At 38.1% G+C, this 16,084-nt stretch overlaps 1 protein-coding gene across 2 annotated transcripts in view; it reads left to right on the top strand.

Moving 5' to 3' along the window:
* The window catches only part of mgat4a (alpha-1,3-mannosyl-glycoprotein 4-beta-N-acetylglucosaminyltransferase A), a 64,441-nt gene continuing 48,357 nt past the window's right edge, over positions 1-16,084 (top strand). For both annotated transcript variants that reach the window (XM_081369380.1, XM_081369381.1), the window contains exons 1-2: positions 1-186; positions 530-826. In XM_081369380.1, coding sequence (XP_081225506.1) covers positions 733-826 — 94 coding nt within the window. In that variant the 5' untranslated portion in view covers positions 1-186; positions 530-732. The remainder of the gene's footprint in view (positions 187-529; positions 827-16,084) is intronic.

Genomic DNA, 16,084 nt, shown 5'->3' on the forward strand with positions numbered 1-16,084 from the left:
GTTCTTCAGCAAAGTTTGATTGAGAGATCACACCACCGCTGAAGATTCTGGCAGGACGGTGCGTTTAATGTGGCTATTTTAACGAACATTACAAAACGTGTTTCTGCTCGTTTTTTGTTGTTGCTGGATCTTCAGTTCTTATGAGATCAAAGCGGACCGGTTGGTTGTTCAACAACAGGCTGAAAGGTAAGAAGTGTTGAACTTGGGGCTGTTGATCATGCCAGTCTGACAATTGGGGTCCTCCGACAGGTAGTCAACTCTGTTTATCTTACAGCCCCTAATTATCTGTCCTTTTCTAACCATTCAATGTTTTATTTTACTCAATAACCCCTCCCCTATATACATTTTCCTCTGCAGTGATTCATTTCCTTTGAAATATGGTTGCATATTTAAACAGCTATCTGTTAAACTATGGTGTAATCAATGCGGTGGAAAAAAGAAGACCGAAACAAAGACAATATATGTTCTCACGTCTAACGTTATTTCTGTGCCTTTCCGTGAATCTTCATTTATTCATGATCTCTTCCAGTAACGGCAGGCATGAGGATTGCACATCTTTCACTGGAAATGCATCAGTTCCGCTGGGCTGCCTCGTGACTCCAGCAGCGACCGAGAGGAGGAGGAGGAGGAGGAGGAGGAGGAAGAGGACAGTATATGATCCTCTGAAACGCTTATGCACGCCTGGATCTGGAGGACCAGAGGACCAGCTGCACGGGGAGGCGCTGAAATGAGATGAGGCTCAGACATGGAACTGTTGCCACTGCGATTGTTTTCTTCACGTCGTTTCTCAGTCTGTCCTGGTACACGGCTTGGCAAAATGGCAAAGGTGAGTTCATCTCTGAGAATCATTCAGTTATGCTGTATCACACAATTGCAAGTGCAAGTTTTATACAAAAGTGCAACAAATGTATTGTTATCCAGTAATTTACAGTGCAGAATAAATTTGGCCTTTTAGTTGGTTTATCACTTCTCTGGCCAAATAAAATAGTTCCAATAGAAACCAACAAACTTTGTGTCACCCAAGCATCACTGAGTCTAAAATCTGGTCTTAAAAGTCATCAGCAAGATTTCCCCTGCTACCCACTCAAGTCATTCAGTCATCACTCCGCTCCACCTCCGGGTTTTTCATTAGTCACTCTAGTGAGAGAAACCCACTCTAAGCGAACGCAGAGTAAAGTAAAAGAAACACTTGTTGCCTCCGAAATCGCATACTGTCTCAGTAGGTAGTACATTTGATCAAGAACTTACTTGGCTACTGATAAAAAAGTATTGTCTATAATGAATGTATGTAGTATGAATGGAATCCGGAGGTACTGCATTCGTCATGTTGTCAATGTCATGTGACCCACAGCGTAAGTTGCAACAAAGCCACTTGAAGTCAGAAAAAAAGTGCAATGCCTGCTAACACTGTGGTATGCAGGGAAAAAGACCAGAAGCCCTCTTTTCTTGAATGGATTTCAACGGAGGATGGGTTTCACTACGCTGAATGAACCGCTTTTGTTGGAAACTGGCTTATTTAACAAATCGACAGTCCATAGGCTGATCTTCAACATGTTTGCTCTTAAAAATTAGTGGATTTATTTATTTTTAACAAATGAAAAAAACAAAATGCTGTTTTATTAGAGAAGTCACTGACGTGATTCCGTTTACGGCACTTCTCATTAATTTCTATGGTATCCGCAAACAGTGATTGACTGTCACGCAACTCAATCAATGACGTCAAGACTGTAATGTGATTGGTTATCAAGGCACACTTGATCTAAGTTAGCCAGACAGACCCTCGTATCTCCCAATAATAAGACCAGTAATGCAATAATAAGACTTGTGATGCAACCTGAACCATAATCACATTGTGTTTGTTCATTGGCCAGAGGAGAACTGGTCTCCTCTCCTGACTGAACCTGGTTTCTCCCAAGGTTTTTGTTTTCTCCATTCTGTCCCCGATGGAGTTCGGTTTCCTTGCCGCTCAGTGGCCTCTGGCTTGCTTAGTTGGGGATACTTAATATTCAACAATATTATTGATCTGACTGCACTGACGCTGTTGTATGAGAACTGAACTGAGCTGGACGATGACATCATTTGTTGCAGAACTGCTTTATAGATGAAATGAACTAATTTAATAATTGATGATCTTTACAATGGAACTGAATCCACACTGAGCAGACTTCAGCTGAACAACAGCCGAAATGCATCATGTTCCTGTTATCACTGTAAAGCTGTATTGAAATCTGTAATCTATATTGTATGAAGCGCTATATAAATAAAGCTGACTTGACTTAATGTAGTTTTCGGCTATACTGTTTTATGAATACTGTGAATTCGGACATAATACTCTTCATGTGCTGTTTTTTTCCGGACTAACTGACTTCCTCAGCATTGCTCACTTAGGCTGAATTCTGAATAGCATTCTACTCTTACTATTTCTGCCATATATGGATATGATATCAGTGCTTCAGTGCTTAAATATCGACATGCTTGGAATGCCATCTCACCAGTCAATGTAGAGGACCAGAACTGGTGTATAATTAACATGCAATTCCTTAAAACAAACTAAGACACCCTTTTTGTTTAATTTCCATTTTTGTTGAAAGTGGTAGGGTGCGTGAATTTTATTAATTGTAGTAACTGTGGTATTTTGGCCTAAACTACTTTGGTTATAATTTACAAGGTGCTTGATGGTTAAATAGCTGAGCTGGTGACCAAAAGGTTATAAGTTCAAACCCCACAAGAGGGGATCAATAAACTGATAATGGACACCACAGGTTGTGAGAACACTTCCAGTTAGCTGCACTATAGTTGACATTAACCTTAAAGGAATTCATATTTTCTGTCTATAAAGTGTCTAAAGGGAACTCTGGACATGTCTTAATGTTGGAAATTTGAGTTGAGAGAGTAATACCCCAAGTACTCTAGTTGGAAATCGATGAGCTCTGGTGCACATTGTGACAGCTCTATAGTCGATCATTCTCTAATTAAATCCATCCCTGTATTGATTAGAATTGTATACAGCAAAACATACAGTTCTATATGCTTGTTGATGATCTTTGCAAAACTCTGCTCTGATCTGATTTTCGCTTCTGTGTTATGCAAGATTTCTCCTTGGGATTTAGCCAAATGTAGAGGTTGGCCAATTTGCATTCCGCATCATTTATATTCCCATCACAAACAAATGGGAATACATTTGTAATTGCTACGAGATGTTGTAACACAATGCGTTATCACAGATATTTCATTCCGTTTTCATGCAACTGTTGAGAGACATTTTTGCTCTTTGGTACTTGGGAGATTTGTGTTGCAAATCCGTTTGTTTGATTTTGGTGAATTGAATTCTGCAATTACATTTCTGTATGTCTTTTTTTTTTCTCTCTCTCTACCATTTTATTAATCAGTACACACATTCACATTATACAGACATTTAGCTTACTATATATTTGTTTCTTTGTACCATCAAGCTATAAACAGGATCTTCTACTAAATCAACCTTAAAATTCAAGACTCAAGGCTGTATAGTAGACCACAGTCCTGGAGAGGAATCTTAAAAATTAAAAATCCTGTTTAGGTTAATTTCATTGAAGATGCTGTTTATAGCTTGAAGGTACAAAGAGACACTTGTGTGTCAGCTTGTTGGATTAATCTCTGAAATGTAAGCTAAATCTAAAAAATGTGATGCATAACTTTAGCTGATGAATATTGTAGTCAGATCGAAAAAGCTTTAAGAGAGAAAGGTCACAGAATTCATTGACATGATGAAACCCTCCCACATATGTACACATCTCGGAAGTGTGTGGAGGGCATTGATGTCACTGTATGTAGTGACTCATTATGGCATAGCTCGATGCCACTCGGGTCTGAATAATTCTCTTATTGACTTGCTGCTATGTTGCCTTTTCTCAGTCAGGCTTGCTCTGCGTGATATCGAGTGTTGTTCGCTGTTCGTATGGGCCAACACATTTACAATCTTGTAATTTCAGTCTTATTGCACTGTTATTTCCCTTTAAGGTTTAAAGTTCAACCTGATAAGAACTTCAATATATTTGCAGTTGTTGTGGGTGTCTTACTGTAGTGGTATGCAATGCTCATTCTCATAGTATATACTTGTCAGAGTAGTTGATTTGTTCACTTCAGTGAATGCTACATAGGAAGTAAAATAGGGCTGTGCTGACTGCTGAGTCAGTTATGAATATGATCTTGTGTTGTGATGCATCATGGTTCATTGAATCACATACAGTATGTATTGTGTCATGACAAGCTTGTTCAAATTAAACTGAAAGGGGGAGGGGATTTTCTCCTTTAATCAACTTAACAATCATTGCTGTATGGTTTTAATAACACTTTCAATACCACAGCAACAACTTATATTTACTTACATTATTTTAAAGTATTTTGTTCATTTTTATGTAACGTTAAAACAATGCACACAATTTCAAACATATGGGCTCTGTAAGATTTTGTTTTTAAAAGAAATTAAGGTTACACTTTATTTTAAGGTGTCACTGTTACAGTGTAATTATATATTTAAGTACTGAGTAATATTAAGCAACTTAGGGTAGGATTAGGGTTTGGTTGAAGGTTAATTACATGTAATTATGCATAATTTACTGTTATTACTATGGTAAGTACATGTAACAAATGTAACAAGGACACTGTAAAATGAAGTGTTACCAAAATTAATAGTTATATTCAGCAAGAATGCTTTAAATTGATCAAAAGTAAAAGTAAAGACATTTATGTTATAATTAAGATTTCTATTTCAAATAAATGCTTTTTTTTTTTTATTAGGCTACTTTCTATTCATCAATGAATCCTGGAAATAGTAGGCCTATCACGGTTTCCATAAAAATATTAAGCAACTGTTTTCAACGTTGATAATTAACAAGAAATATTTCTTGAGCATCAAAACAGCATATTACAATGATGTCTGAAGGATCATGTGGCACTGAAGACTGGATTAGTGAAAGAAAATTCAGCTTTGCCATCACAGGAATAAATTGCATTTAAAAAAAATGTTACACTTAACAATGTTACTATTTTTACTGTATTTTTGTTTTGGTTAACAATATTTTTAATTAATGGCTAAGGCTTCTGTAGTTTAGTGTGGCATGGTGAAAGATCTGGCCTCTGAACTGAAAGGTTATATCTTCAGAGCCCATAAGTGTTGATCTGTGACTCTTCATTATGCCTTTGATCAAAGCACTTAACTCCAGGGGGCCCTTTAATATGTTCGCTGGAAGTTACTTTGGATAAAAGTGACCGCTAAATCAAATTAGTAATTAGATGGCACCTTACATCATTCCACTCGCTCTCCTGTTTTAGTACCAGAGGTTAAAATTGCACCATTGGCTTATTGATACTTTGCAGTCACGTGACTACCACGGATACCTGGCGGGCAACAAACGGGTATTTTCAACGTAGAGTCCTGTAGTTCCAGGACTTTCTAGTAGCTATCAAGTCTGTTAGCGAGCTAGCTGCATAACTATGGACTAGGATTAACTCCAAGGTAGCTAAATTGTGTAAAGCAGACAATTTTTTTTTAAGATAATCGAGCAGTAATAATTCCTCCGTAAATGATCTAGCTCTACTGTTGGGTCATCTCTGGTTCTCATTGAAAATCATAGATATCGCAAACCTCAAAACAACCTATCACACACTTTTGTTGTTGTTAGCAAAAGACGACAGCTGTTACTGTGTGTTCGCACCGCCACCGGCGAGAGCGTCAAAGTGCCCGAAAATCATTCATTTTCAATGAATTTTGCCGCTCTCGCCGGTGGCGGTGTGAACGTACAGTTAACCTTAGACTCATAACACAAACAGCTGACTCGCCGAACCAGCTGGTGAATTCTGGTGGTGTTGATTAACAAAACTACAGTAACTTAAAGGGGGGGTGAAATGCTAATTTTCACTCAATCTCCTGTTAATCTTGAGTACCTATAGAGTAGTATTGCATCCTTCATATCTCCAAAAAGTCTTTTAGTTTTATTATATTTATAAGAGAAAATAGGCTGTACCCAGGGCCGGATTAACAATTTCCTGTGCCCTGGGCAACAAGACTCAAGGCCCCCCGTAGTTAGGGGGGTTCGGGGGCATGCTCCCCCGAGAAAATTTGGATTTCTCTGATCTACATACGTGCAATTTAGGACTTTTGAAGACCAAAAAATTATAAGAAATAGGCTAGCTTTAAAACCTTGTCATTAAATTATTGGTCTGCTCTCTCCTCATCTTCATATTTCTTATTCTCTCAGTATTCTTATACTGGCCTATTTCTACCTCTCCTAAAGCTGAACTTTGACTGATAGTCTTTTCATTTTCGTCTGTGTCAGTGACGAAAATAAACATAGGCTCAACTGATATTTATACGTTTTATGAATCATTTTCTTAGACGTTAATTTACTCAAGGCTACCAGGAAAGCTGTATAGCTGTAAAGTCATTATTGACATTAGGAACCTTCTTCTGCAAGCTTTGGAATTTGAAAACGTCTGTTTTTAAATGTTAAAAGTCATTTTAAATAATACAAATTATAGACTACGTTTACCGCAGTTCGTGGAATTGGCAGACGTTCCCTTAAGCATCGTGCGCTGTGGAAACGCGTCAAAGCATTCTCAGGTATAATTATGCAGCATTAATGCACGAATGATTTTGAACGAATATTTCATCATGTCGATATACAATGGTCACATAATGTTAAAACTAATCTTGCTATTGATATCTTTGTTAGACTACCGACCCTATAGAACAAATGTCCGGCTAATATCGAAACTGAAACGAACTTTACCACGCTCAACCAGCGGGAGTAATCTGGCGTTCAGCGGGGAGGGAGGAAAGTCGCGTGAACCCGCGTAGATGCACTTTATGCAGTGAAGAAGATCGTAAAGAGTTTGATAACTTTATTAAATTTCTGTGTATTTCCTACCTGTCAGGGCCCCCTAGATGTCATGGGCCCCTGGGCAAGTGCCCAGTTGCCCTAATGGTTAATCCGGCCCTGGCTGTACCGAGTCTTTCCGGAAAAAAACGAGCGTCTGGAGGCGGGCCGTGTGGGCGAAGCCAGAGCCATAGAGAGAATCCGTCGATCTGGGCTTTGTTTATAAAACATTCATCGTCGAAATGCAGGGAACAAACTCGTTTCTGCATCCACTGTTCCTAACGCTGGGTTCTTTGGTAAGCTTTCCCTCACCAAAAACACTTTGGAGACACTATGCAGCGCTGCCGATGATTTCCTGTTGAAGCGCGTTGAGGTGCGCGGTCGCGCTTTTCCGGGAGAAATGCTCATATAAGGAGTTCCACTCTGGTCTACGTCATTAGATCCACGGTCAAACAAAAAACAGCCGAAACTTGTACCAACCCGGAAGTAAGATTTTCGGCACAGAAATTCTCCGTTATTCCTCCAAAATATTTTTAAAAAACTTTGGCCATGTTAAGCATGTGAATCCATCTCTTTAACACTGTAAACAACTCTGAATACATGAAACACCATTGTACCCCCCCCTTTAAAGACACGATTAATTACATGATCATACACCCTTTGTATTCAAACAAATGTTGAAATTACCTTTGATGGTAATTTGCACAGACGTGTGTATACTGTGCATCCAATTGCACAACAACTATCTGGCATGTCGTTTACACCTCAAAACACCAACTTTTGTATAGTAAAACTGGCGACCCTTGATTAGTTTACTGGGTTTCGTTGCTGTAGAACGACGTTCTTGCCCGCCAGCCAGTACTTGTGACGTCATGTGCAAAGTATCAATACATCCTATTTTCTTTTCTTCTCCTCCGCTGAGGCTTCGCATCCTCAGGGTGTGTGGAAAGCACAATGGGCCAAAAATAGCAGGCCGGGGAAGGCTTGATAAGCCTAAGAGGAGCAGTGAGGGAGGGCGCAGTTTTCTAACGGAGCTCCCGGAGAAGACTCAACGCTCATCACATACACTTGTGCTTGTGCTTCTGTTTGGGCTGGATTGTTTAGCTTCGGGAGGAGCTCAGCCCACGCGTGCCCTGTCGAGAGGAGAGCGAGGGGGCCGCGTTAAGCACGCTTCTGAGAGAGAAAAAGAGTTTTACAATAGAAAGATAATGAACTCTGAGACTTTTCAGCATGTAAGGAACCAGAATGTTCTCATTAATAACCATTGTCTTGTTCAGAGTGATGCTAGTTGCATAATTCCCATGCTCTGGCTCCAAGATCATTCCAGATCATTCTGCTATCAGCGTTTCAGACAAGTCCTCATTGAGTCGCCATTATACTCTTATCACTGTGGCATCCTCCGCCATTCTTCCTCCATATTAGGCTGGAGAACGAGTACATTGTCGTCGAGCCGTGTCCTTGAACATTTCCAGCCCTTGACATTTTTCAGTTTCACCATCTCATGCGCCCCATTTTTCCGGTGCCAACGGCAGCAGTTCTCGATAGCTGTCACTTGAGCTTCTGTGATGTCATTTCTGGAAGGTGTTTTTTGCCTCTCTTTGTAACATCTCTGTCACACTCACACACACTCACTCACTCACTCACTCACTCACTCACTCACTCAATGTCAGGTGGTGTGTAGGTATAAAATAATGTGTGCTACATTCTTTCTCTGTAGGGTTGGTAATTGAGAACCGGAAAATACTGGAACATTTGGTTCTATTATAGGAACATTGTATTGAAATACTTAGGAACGTTCATTCTGCAGGTGCCATTTGTTTCCTTCATATTCATACACGTGTAAAAATAATTTTGCAATTTATAGTCAATGCCAACTTTACTATGTTAATATTCTTGATAAATGTCAATAAAAATTTGATAACTTTATATCATGTTGTTTAGATTATATACTGCAAACTGGTGCCATCACAGTTTTTCCTTTTTAAGTAATTAGCTATTCCATAAATAAAAAAGCTGTCATAATGACAATCAGGAAATTTTGGTCGCGTTGAGTGAGATTCACCAGCTTTGTCCATTTTGTTCCTCAGTGTCACATTAGTGTGGGTAGTACAATGCCACCTAGCGTTCAGAACAGCAGCGTATCATGTACCGAAATAAGCAAAATCATGATATCATTATTTATCGTAAATAAATATATACAGATTTTTCCCAATACTGATATACCGTGCAACCCTAATTAGCATTAGCTTAACGTTAGCCACTTTACATGGCCGCGAGCTCTAACATTAATGTTAACCGAGATAAATGTACGTTCTTATCAGACACAAAGTGTTTGTGTGGAGTGTGGAAGCTAAATAAGTACAGTACAGCGACGTCTAACTTAGCATGCATTCATCATCTACTGTTCTGTGGAGATGAGTCAGCGTCATCAACTTCATCTTTGCCTCTGACATTGACTTGGAAAACACTAGTTTATAAATAAATATTGAAGTGCTCATTATCATGGTTTAATATTTCTCTGTAATGTCGAACAGTGTTAGCAATGCTACACACAAACCTAATATTCTTTAACCATTTTCCGGTGGTATATATATAGTAAATAAAAATAATATCATAAATGGGCGATTAGTCAGCTAAAGGCTTAAATAAACAACTAGTAGTCGACTGGAAAAAAATCTTAAGTCGGGGGCAGCCCTAGTAAAGATTGTCCTTTGTATTATTATTGAACTGCATACATACGGCCAACAAAAATGAACACGATAGGCTGAATCTGAAACATTTTTAAATTTCGCATTAACTGAGTGTTTCAATGATGTTCTTTAGCTAGTGTTTCGAAATGTCCCTTATTGATGGCTCCATTTTCACAGGCACCAGATTACCATACCTCAAGTGAACCAGTATTTAATGCAGTTATGTTTATGTGATTTTGTTCACGCTTTCTCTCTGACTCTCATTCCCCCTTAATCTCTTTCCCTCTGGAGGAATGGGATTGGATTTTTTTTCCTACTGTGCTCAGGTTAGTCAAACATGCTACAGACAACGTAATAACAGTGCTATCATATTTGTAGATGTTTGTTTGTGCAGTGGGTCTGACTAGGTGTTTTACAGATGTACACTGCATCGGTGTGTGTGTGTGTGTGTGTGTGTGTGTGTGTGTGTGTGTTTTAATGTGATTACTCATCAGATTTAGCCTACAGCTATTTGAGGATTTTCCACTCTCTCATATTTCATCATTGATCTGTTTATTTTATGGTGGTTTTTGCTTATATAAATACAGAATTCTGCTCATACCGCTTGCAGAATCTACAAGATGTGCATCTTTTTTTGATATGATAAATTATCCATTTTTTTTTAGTTCTGCCCTGATGAAGCTATTTTACAAAACCCGATATTTACAATTATTCCACAAGACATATAGTTTATAGTTATTTTAACTTGGTTCTAATAGAGTGGTGTTGGTATTTTTGTAGGCCAGCCCAAAAGTTAGCATCACCCTGGTTCCCTCGTCAAAAACCCAGTAGGATGTTGATGTGACTTTACACCACGGTTGCATGACTTCAGTGTCACATCACTAAGCTTCCAACAACTCTCTTCAGTTTCAACATTTACCTTGAAAGTTTGTTTTCCTTATAAGTATGACACAGACTGTAGCTGTTTCAAGCATTTAACCAACAACCATACAAAAAACCCACTGACTTCAGTAGAATGGAACCGGAAGTGATAAAATGCCAACTCATTTCCAGGTTTTGGCCAACAAAAATACGTTGCCCCTGCACTACTCTATTTTTGTGTGAGCGGTGCACCAACTGTTTGACATGTTACAGAAAGTTGCATATACGGTATGTAGCATATATATATATATATATATATATATATATATATATATATATATATATATATATATATATATATATATATATATATATATATGGTTTACATCAATATTAATGCTGGCCAGATTATCAAGAACCAAGGGTTTGTAAACTTTTAAACAATAATGGAATGAAAATTTTATGATTTCAGGTGATCAAGTGCTCGTTGCCGCCGCGCTCAGTGGCACTACGGATACGGAGTTTTCTCGCGTGGCTCGCGCACACACCGCACTGTTTTCACTCGACGCGCGCTTCAATCGCAACGCAACGGATTGAAGCGCGCGTCGAGTGAAAACAACTTGTGAATACTCTCTATTCATTCTGTTGAAATCACAAAACATAATGCAAATGTTTGCTTGTCCCTGCTTGATATACAACCACGGATGAACATAGCCTAATCGTTTTGATGAGAGAAAAAAAACTATACGAGAAAAAAAAAACCTATACAAGGGCGGATTTGAATCCACACCCTCTGACACGGCTGGCGAAAGCTCTACCACTGGACCATTGAGATACACGTTAATTTAGATGGCGGATCTATATATTGGGACTGACAACATGTACTAGGCTACATCTCATTAAATGACAAATTAAACCCCATGTAACCTACTATTTAAATCGATTGCTGGACATCGTAATGTTATTTGCGTCCATCGTCATTGAATTTTGAAATCAGATAGAGCCGGCCAGAGCGCTGCATCATAAGTAGCCACGCCGGCTTATTCAGTATGGAAATACACACAGACAATGACACGCCCCTACTGCGTGCTAGAATCTCCGAAAAACAAGCCGATTTCAAAATCAAAATGTACGCTTTTAAATATACCAATACTGCTATCTCAAACATACAGAGGCTTGTAAAACTAACAGATTCTGCAAAAAAACGAAAATCACCAAATAAAAATAAATAAAAAAATTCTTTTTTTTCACGACCCAGATTTTTTGGTGCCCCCCCAAGCACTTGGTGCCCTACGCGCAGTGCGTGATGTGCGTGTGCGGAGCACCGGCCCTGCTCTCTTGTGTTACAACTTATTAGAAAAGACTGAGGATTTCCATCATTCTGTATGTCCTGCAATTAATGAATGCCTTTGCTTGCTTGCTTTCCCGACACATGAGCTAACTAGGAGAGGAGGAAAGATGAAGTCATTCATTGTTTGTACGGTCTGAGAACTGCATTTGTATCCCAGCCATTCCAAACCCCTACCTTTCCCTTTGTTCTGGCTCATGACTCTCTCTCTCTCCCAAAACAATTCACGACCACATGTCATATGACCAACACAGTGACTGTCACATTTTCTCTGTCTGCATCCCTCATTCATAGGCTTTTTATGTTTAGCTTCATTCATTTAAACAAGCCTAGTGGTGATGAATCCAAACATGATCTCAGTGCAATTGATTTGGAGATGCCAAACTCATGTATTCACTCTGAATGTGAAAACTGATGCCGTCAGTCTGGCTTCATGATGGGAGTAACACATTTTTTAGTAAAATATCAGATTTTGATTTTAAAATCCGCTTACGTGCATTTCCCTTTTAATTGGCCAGGTTTGTTTATAATTGCTAGCGTTAAATTAATAATTGGTCATTATATTGTTATTTATTTATGGATGTCTTTAAATTTATTTTTATTTTTTTTCAAATTAGTGTTCAGCAATTTTGTACGCGCACACACACACACACACACACACACACACTTTATAATTGCTAGCGTTAAATTAATAATTGGTCATTATATTGTTATTTATTTATGGATGTCTTTAAATTTATTTATTTTTTTTTCAAATTAGTGTTCAGCAATTTTGTACGCGCACACACACACACACACACACAAACACACACACACACACACACACACACACACACACACACACACACACACACACACAATTTATTGAGATATATATATATATTATATTTATTTATTTATTTTATACTACTGGGCTATATTTATTCTCTCTCTCTCTCTCTCTCTCTCTATAAATATATATATATACTATAAATATAGTAAAGAATAGGATAAAAACAACAAGTTTTTGGCCACAAAATTCATTTTATTATGTATTACACATTTATTAGTTGTTATGTAAATCACATATCTTTCTCGTGCTCTCTCTGTCTCCCACTCAAACGCACACACATACAGTACGGGCCTGATATGACACACACTTGCGTGTTTTCAGCGCTGCTCTGAAGATTTTATCAGTCAAACAGTTTAGCAACTTAAAAGCTACATGACGTTTCTCACGAGGTGCAGATAAACGTAGTTCCGCTAGTAGTAGACGCTGGTAGAGACGGACGGACTGAGGTATTCACACATGCTTAATCTGTCTCTCTCTATATAACTGTACTAGACCGCTATCAGTGGCTGAAGCCTCCATTACTAGCTCTAAAACGGCGTTTTGGAATTAGCAACGGAGGCTTGGGGTGAGATGCGTAAGAAATTAGTCAAATTAGGACAAGAACCTGACAAACGTCTTTAAATACATCATCTGAATTTTTTTTTGAGGTGTGGTAACCCGTGTAACTCGGGTGTGCTTTATTTTTCTAATAATTTAATGGCCCGTCGTCAATTATTCCTTACGTGTGTGTGTGTGTAATTATACAACAAAAATCTGCTAAACATTTATTTGGAAAAAAGACATTTTAAAGATATTTATAAATAAGGCCATTAAGGTATTATTATTACTATTACTGTGATCACTAACATTTTTAAGAATGGTTACTGTAAATGAGCCGTAGAGGAGGAAATAAAGAGGGTGGGTTAGTTTCCTTTGGCGAGCTGATCTTGGTTGCAAACAGCTGCAGCTCTCTCCCTGTTTCTCATTTATTGTGTATGCGACAGAAGGAACATGTTGTGAACTTTGCGTATCCCTTTGGGTCTTGACCTCTGCACTCTGTCCTTGTTAAAAAGCATGCGTTGAAAGCATGTGACTGTCCTCTAAAGACACTCTCTCTAACACACACACACACACACACACACACACACACACACACACTCTGATAACCTTGTTTTGCTGTATACCCTTGTCCCAGTGATTCTCAAAAGTGCTTGTGTCGGTTCTACAACTTTGTTTAAATAACTTCCTGTTCCTCTGTTTAACGTGCAGTATTCATCATCATTAGAAAGTAGTGAAATCTAATTTCCAGTCTAAAGCAGCCAGAGGCTTCCTGTTTTAAAATGATAAACTTCAGTTTTTAATCTCTCATCAGTTTTCAGTCTGGCATCTGGTGCAACATCCAATCTACTTTAACCGTTTTTAATTTCTTAATGCACATTTCTGGTCTAAAATTAAATGATTTATTGGTGCATGTTATTCCAAATATAAATGTTTGTTTAAAATGTATTAACTTTATCAGCTGGCATCACTTACAGTAGGCCACACTGGCTATAGGATACTATTGGCTATTGGTTAAATAGCTAGTATAATGTCTTTGTTTTAGCAAACTTACATGCGGTCTGGCCTTTTTCCACTCAACTCCCAATTAGGGGTTGGCGATATGGCAAAAATACTGTAAATTAGAAGGTGATCAGGGAAGTAAATTTGCAAGGAGGGTGTGACAAATGTTAATTTCCTTTGTTTTCTCAGAGAGTAGCCCTCTCTTCCAGTTCTTCCAGTTTTGTCCAGTTTTACAATACCATATCACGTTTTTTTTTCCAGGAAAATCACGATTCAAGATTTGATCACGATTCTTTTTCATGTTGGTTATACTATTTTGCAAGTGACAAACAGCCAAACTAATGTCCCTATTTTAAAAACAAAGCCTTATTAGGTAACAAAATATAAAATATAAAAGAATGCCAGACATTTAGGCCAAAGTGGCGAAGAAAAAAATCTTTATTTTCTTTGGGCTGGGGGAGGTGCGAGATCTGCTTGGTTACAAAATAAAACGTATACATAAAACCCTACTGTACATAATGGATAGCAAAAAACTAGGAAGAAACAATTATTCAAATGAAAATGATTTTTTTTTTTTTTTTTTTTTTAAATAAATGTGGAAAATATAGCTTTTCATAATGCCCTCAAAAAAGTACACTGCGATCACATTTACCGTTGCTTGCCAAAATATCGCCGTTTGAATTGAAATCCACTTCAATCCAATTCTGGAGTGTTCCATGATTGAATATAAAAGTTCACGCGTATTTCGCCCATGTTCAAGTTGTTAACGCAAATCGCCATGTTGACAGCAGAAAGCTGCTTGGTTTGAAGGTAAGTTCTTTGTGAGCAATGCTTCATGCAGTCATGGGCAATGGACCTTTTTTTTGCCTGTGAAATTTCACCAAAATTTCACTAATGTGACTTTGTTTTAATTAATACTACATGCTGGGCTGAAATTTTTTATTACTTATTAGAATTTTTTTATTACTTTTCTATAATAACTGCTAAACTCTATAAATGACAATTGTCCTGTTCAGCTGATTTCCTGCATAACTGTGCAAGATCCATATGTCTCAAGTAGCAGTGTAAGTGAGCTAATACAGTCAGCCAGTCATTATAGTAAACACAGGGTTTATTTTGTGATTTATATGACTACATTATTCCTTATTTCATTGCATAACATATACAGTATTTCACCTCTTTGGCTCCAGTCAAATCCCAATGGATAAAATCAGCTCTTGCCCTACATTATTTCCACCTCAATATTCTCTTTCACTTCGGCATGTGTCACGTTATATAAGTTTAATGGGTTGCAAATGCAGTTTTCTGTTGTCAGATACACTGATTACTATGATGCCTCCAGATGGGTATCTGAATGGACCTGAGTATGTGTCTATATTGCCAGCTTTTTGATGATATATGACATTGTGCATCAAGACACATCAAATATGTTTGTGTAATGAAATACAGAAGCAACAACAACCCCATTTTAAAACCCATTTGGTGTAGGATTAAGATTATTTTCCTCAGAGCTGTTCGTTGATAGGCAGGTTGACAGCGTGATTGAACAATATGTCAATTTTTTGTCATCTCTATGTAAATCAACAGCTCTTTTCTTAGCAAAGTAAGCTTTATCCAGCACCAAATGGATTTAAAAACTTGGTTGGAACTTTTGTATTACATCAGAAATGCAGTGAATGTCCCCACACACTCTGTCCCATCCATCACATGCACTTCTTATATGTACATCTGGGTAAAGGCCTGGGAGAAACAACGCAAAGAGATAGGAGGCAGGGATTGTGAGGGAGAGAAAAAGATAACAAGATTAGTGGGATGTGCAACAGTTTATGTGCTAATCCATTTAGAGTGGCTGCAGTCCGTCAGGATATTAGGTGGACTATCTGTGGTTGAGACAAACACTAGGGTAATGCTGATTTAAGGGCTGAGTGTCCTTCATGGCTGGTTTGTAGATTCTTGC

The sequence above is a fragment of the Scardinius erythrophthalmus genome, assembly GCF_964197995.2.
Source record: "Scardinius erythrophthalmus genome assembly, chromosome: 6".
NCBI classification, from domain to species: Eukaryota; Metazoa; Chordata; class Actinopteri; order Cypriniformes; family Leuciscidae; genus Scardinius; species Scardinius erythrophthalmus.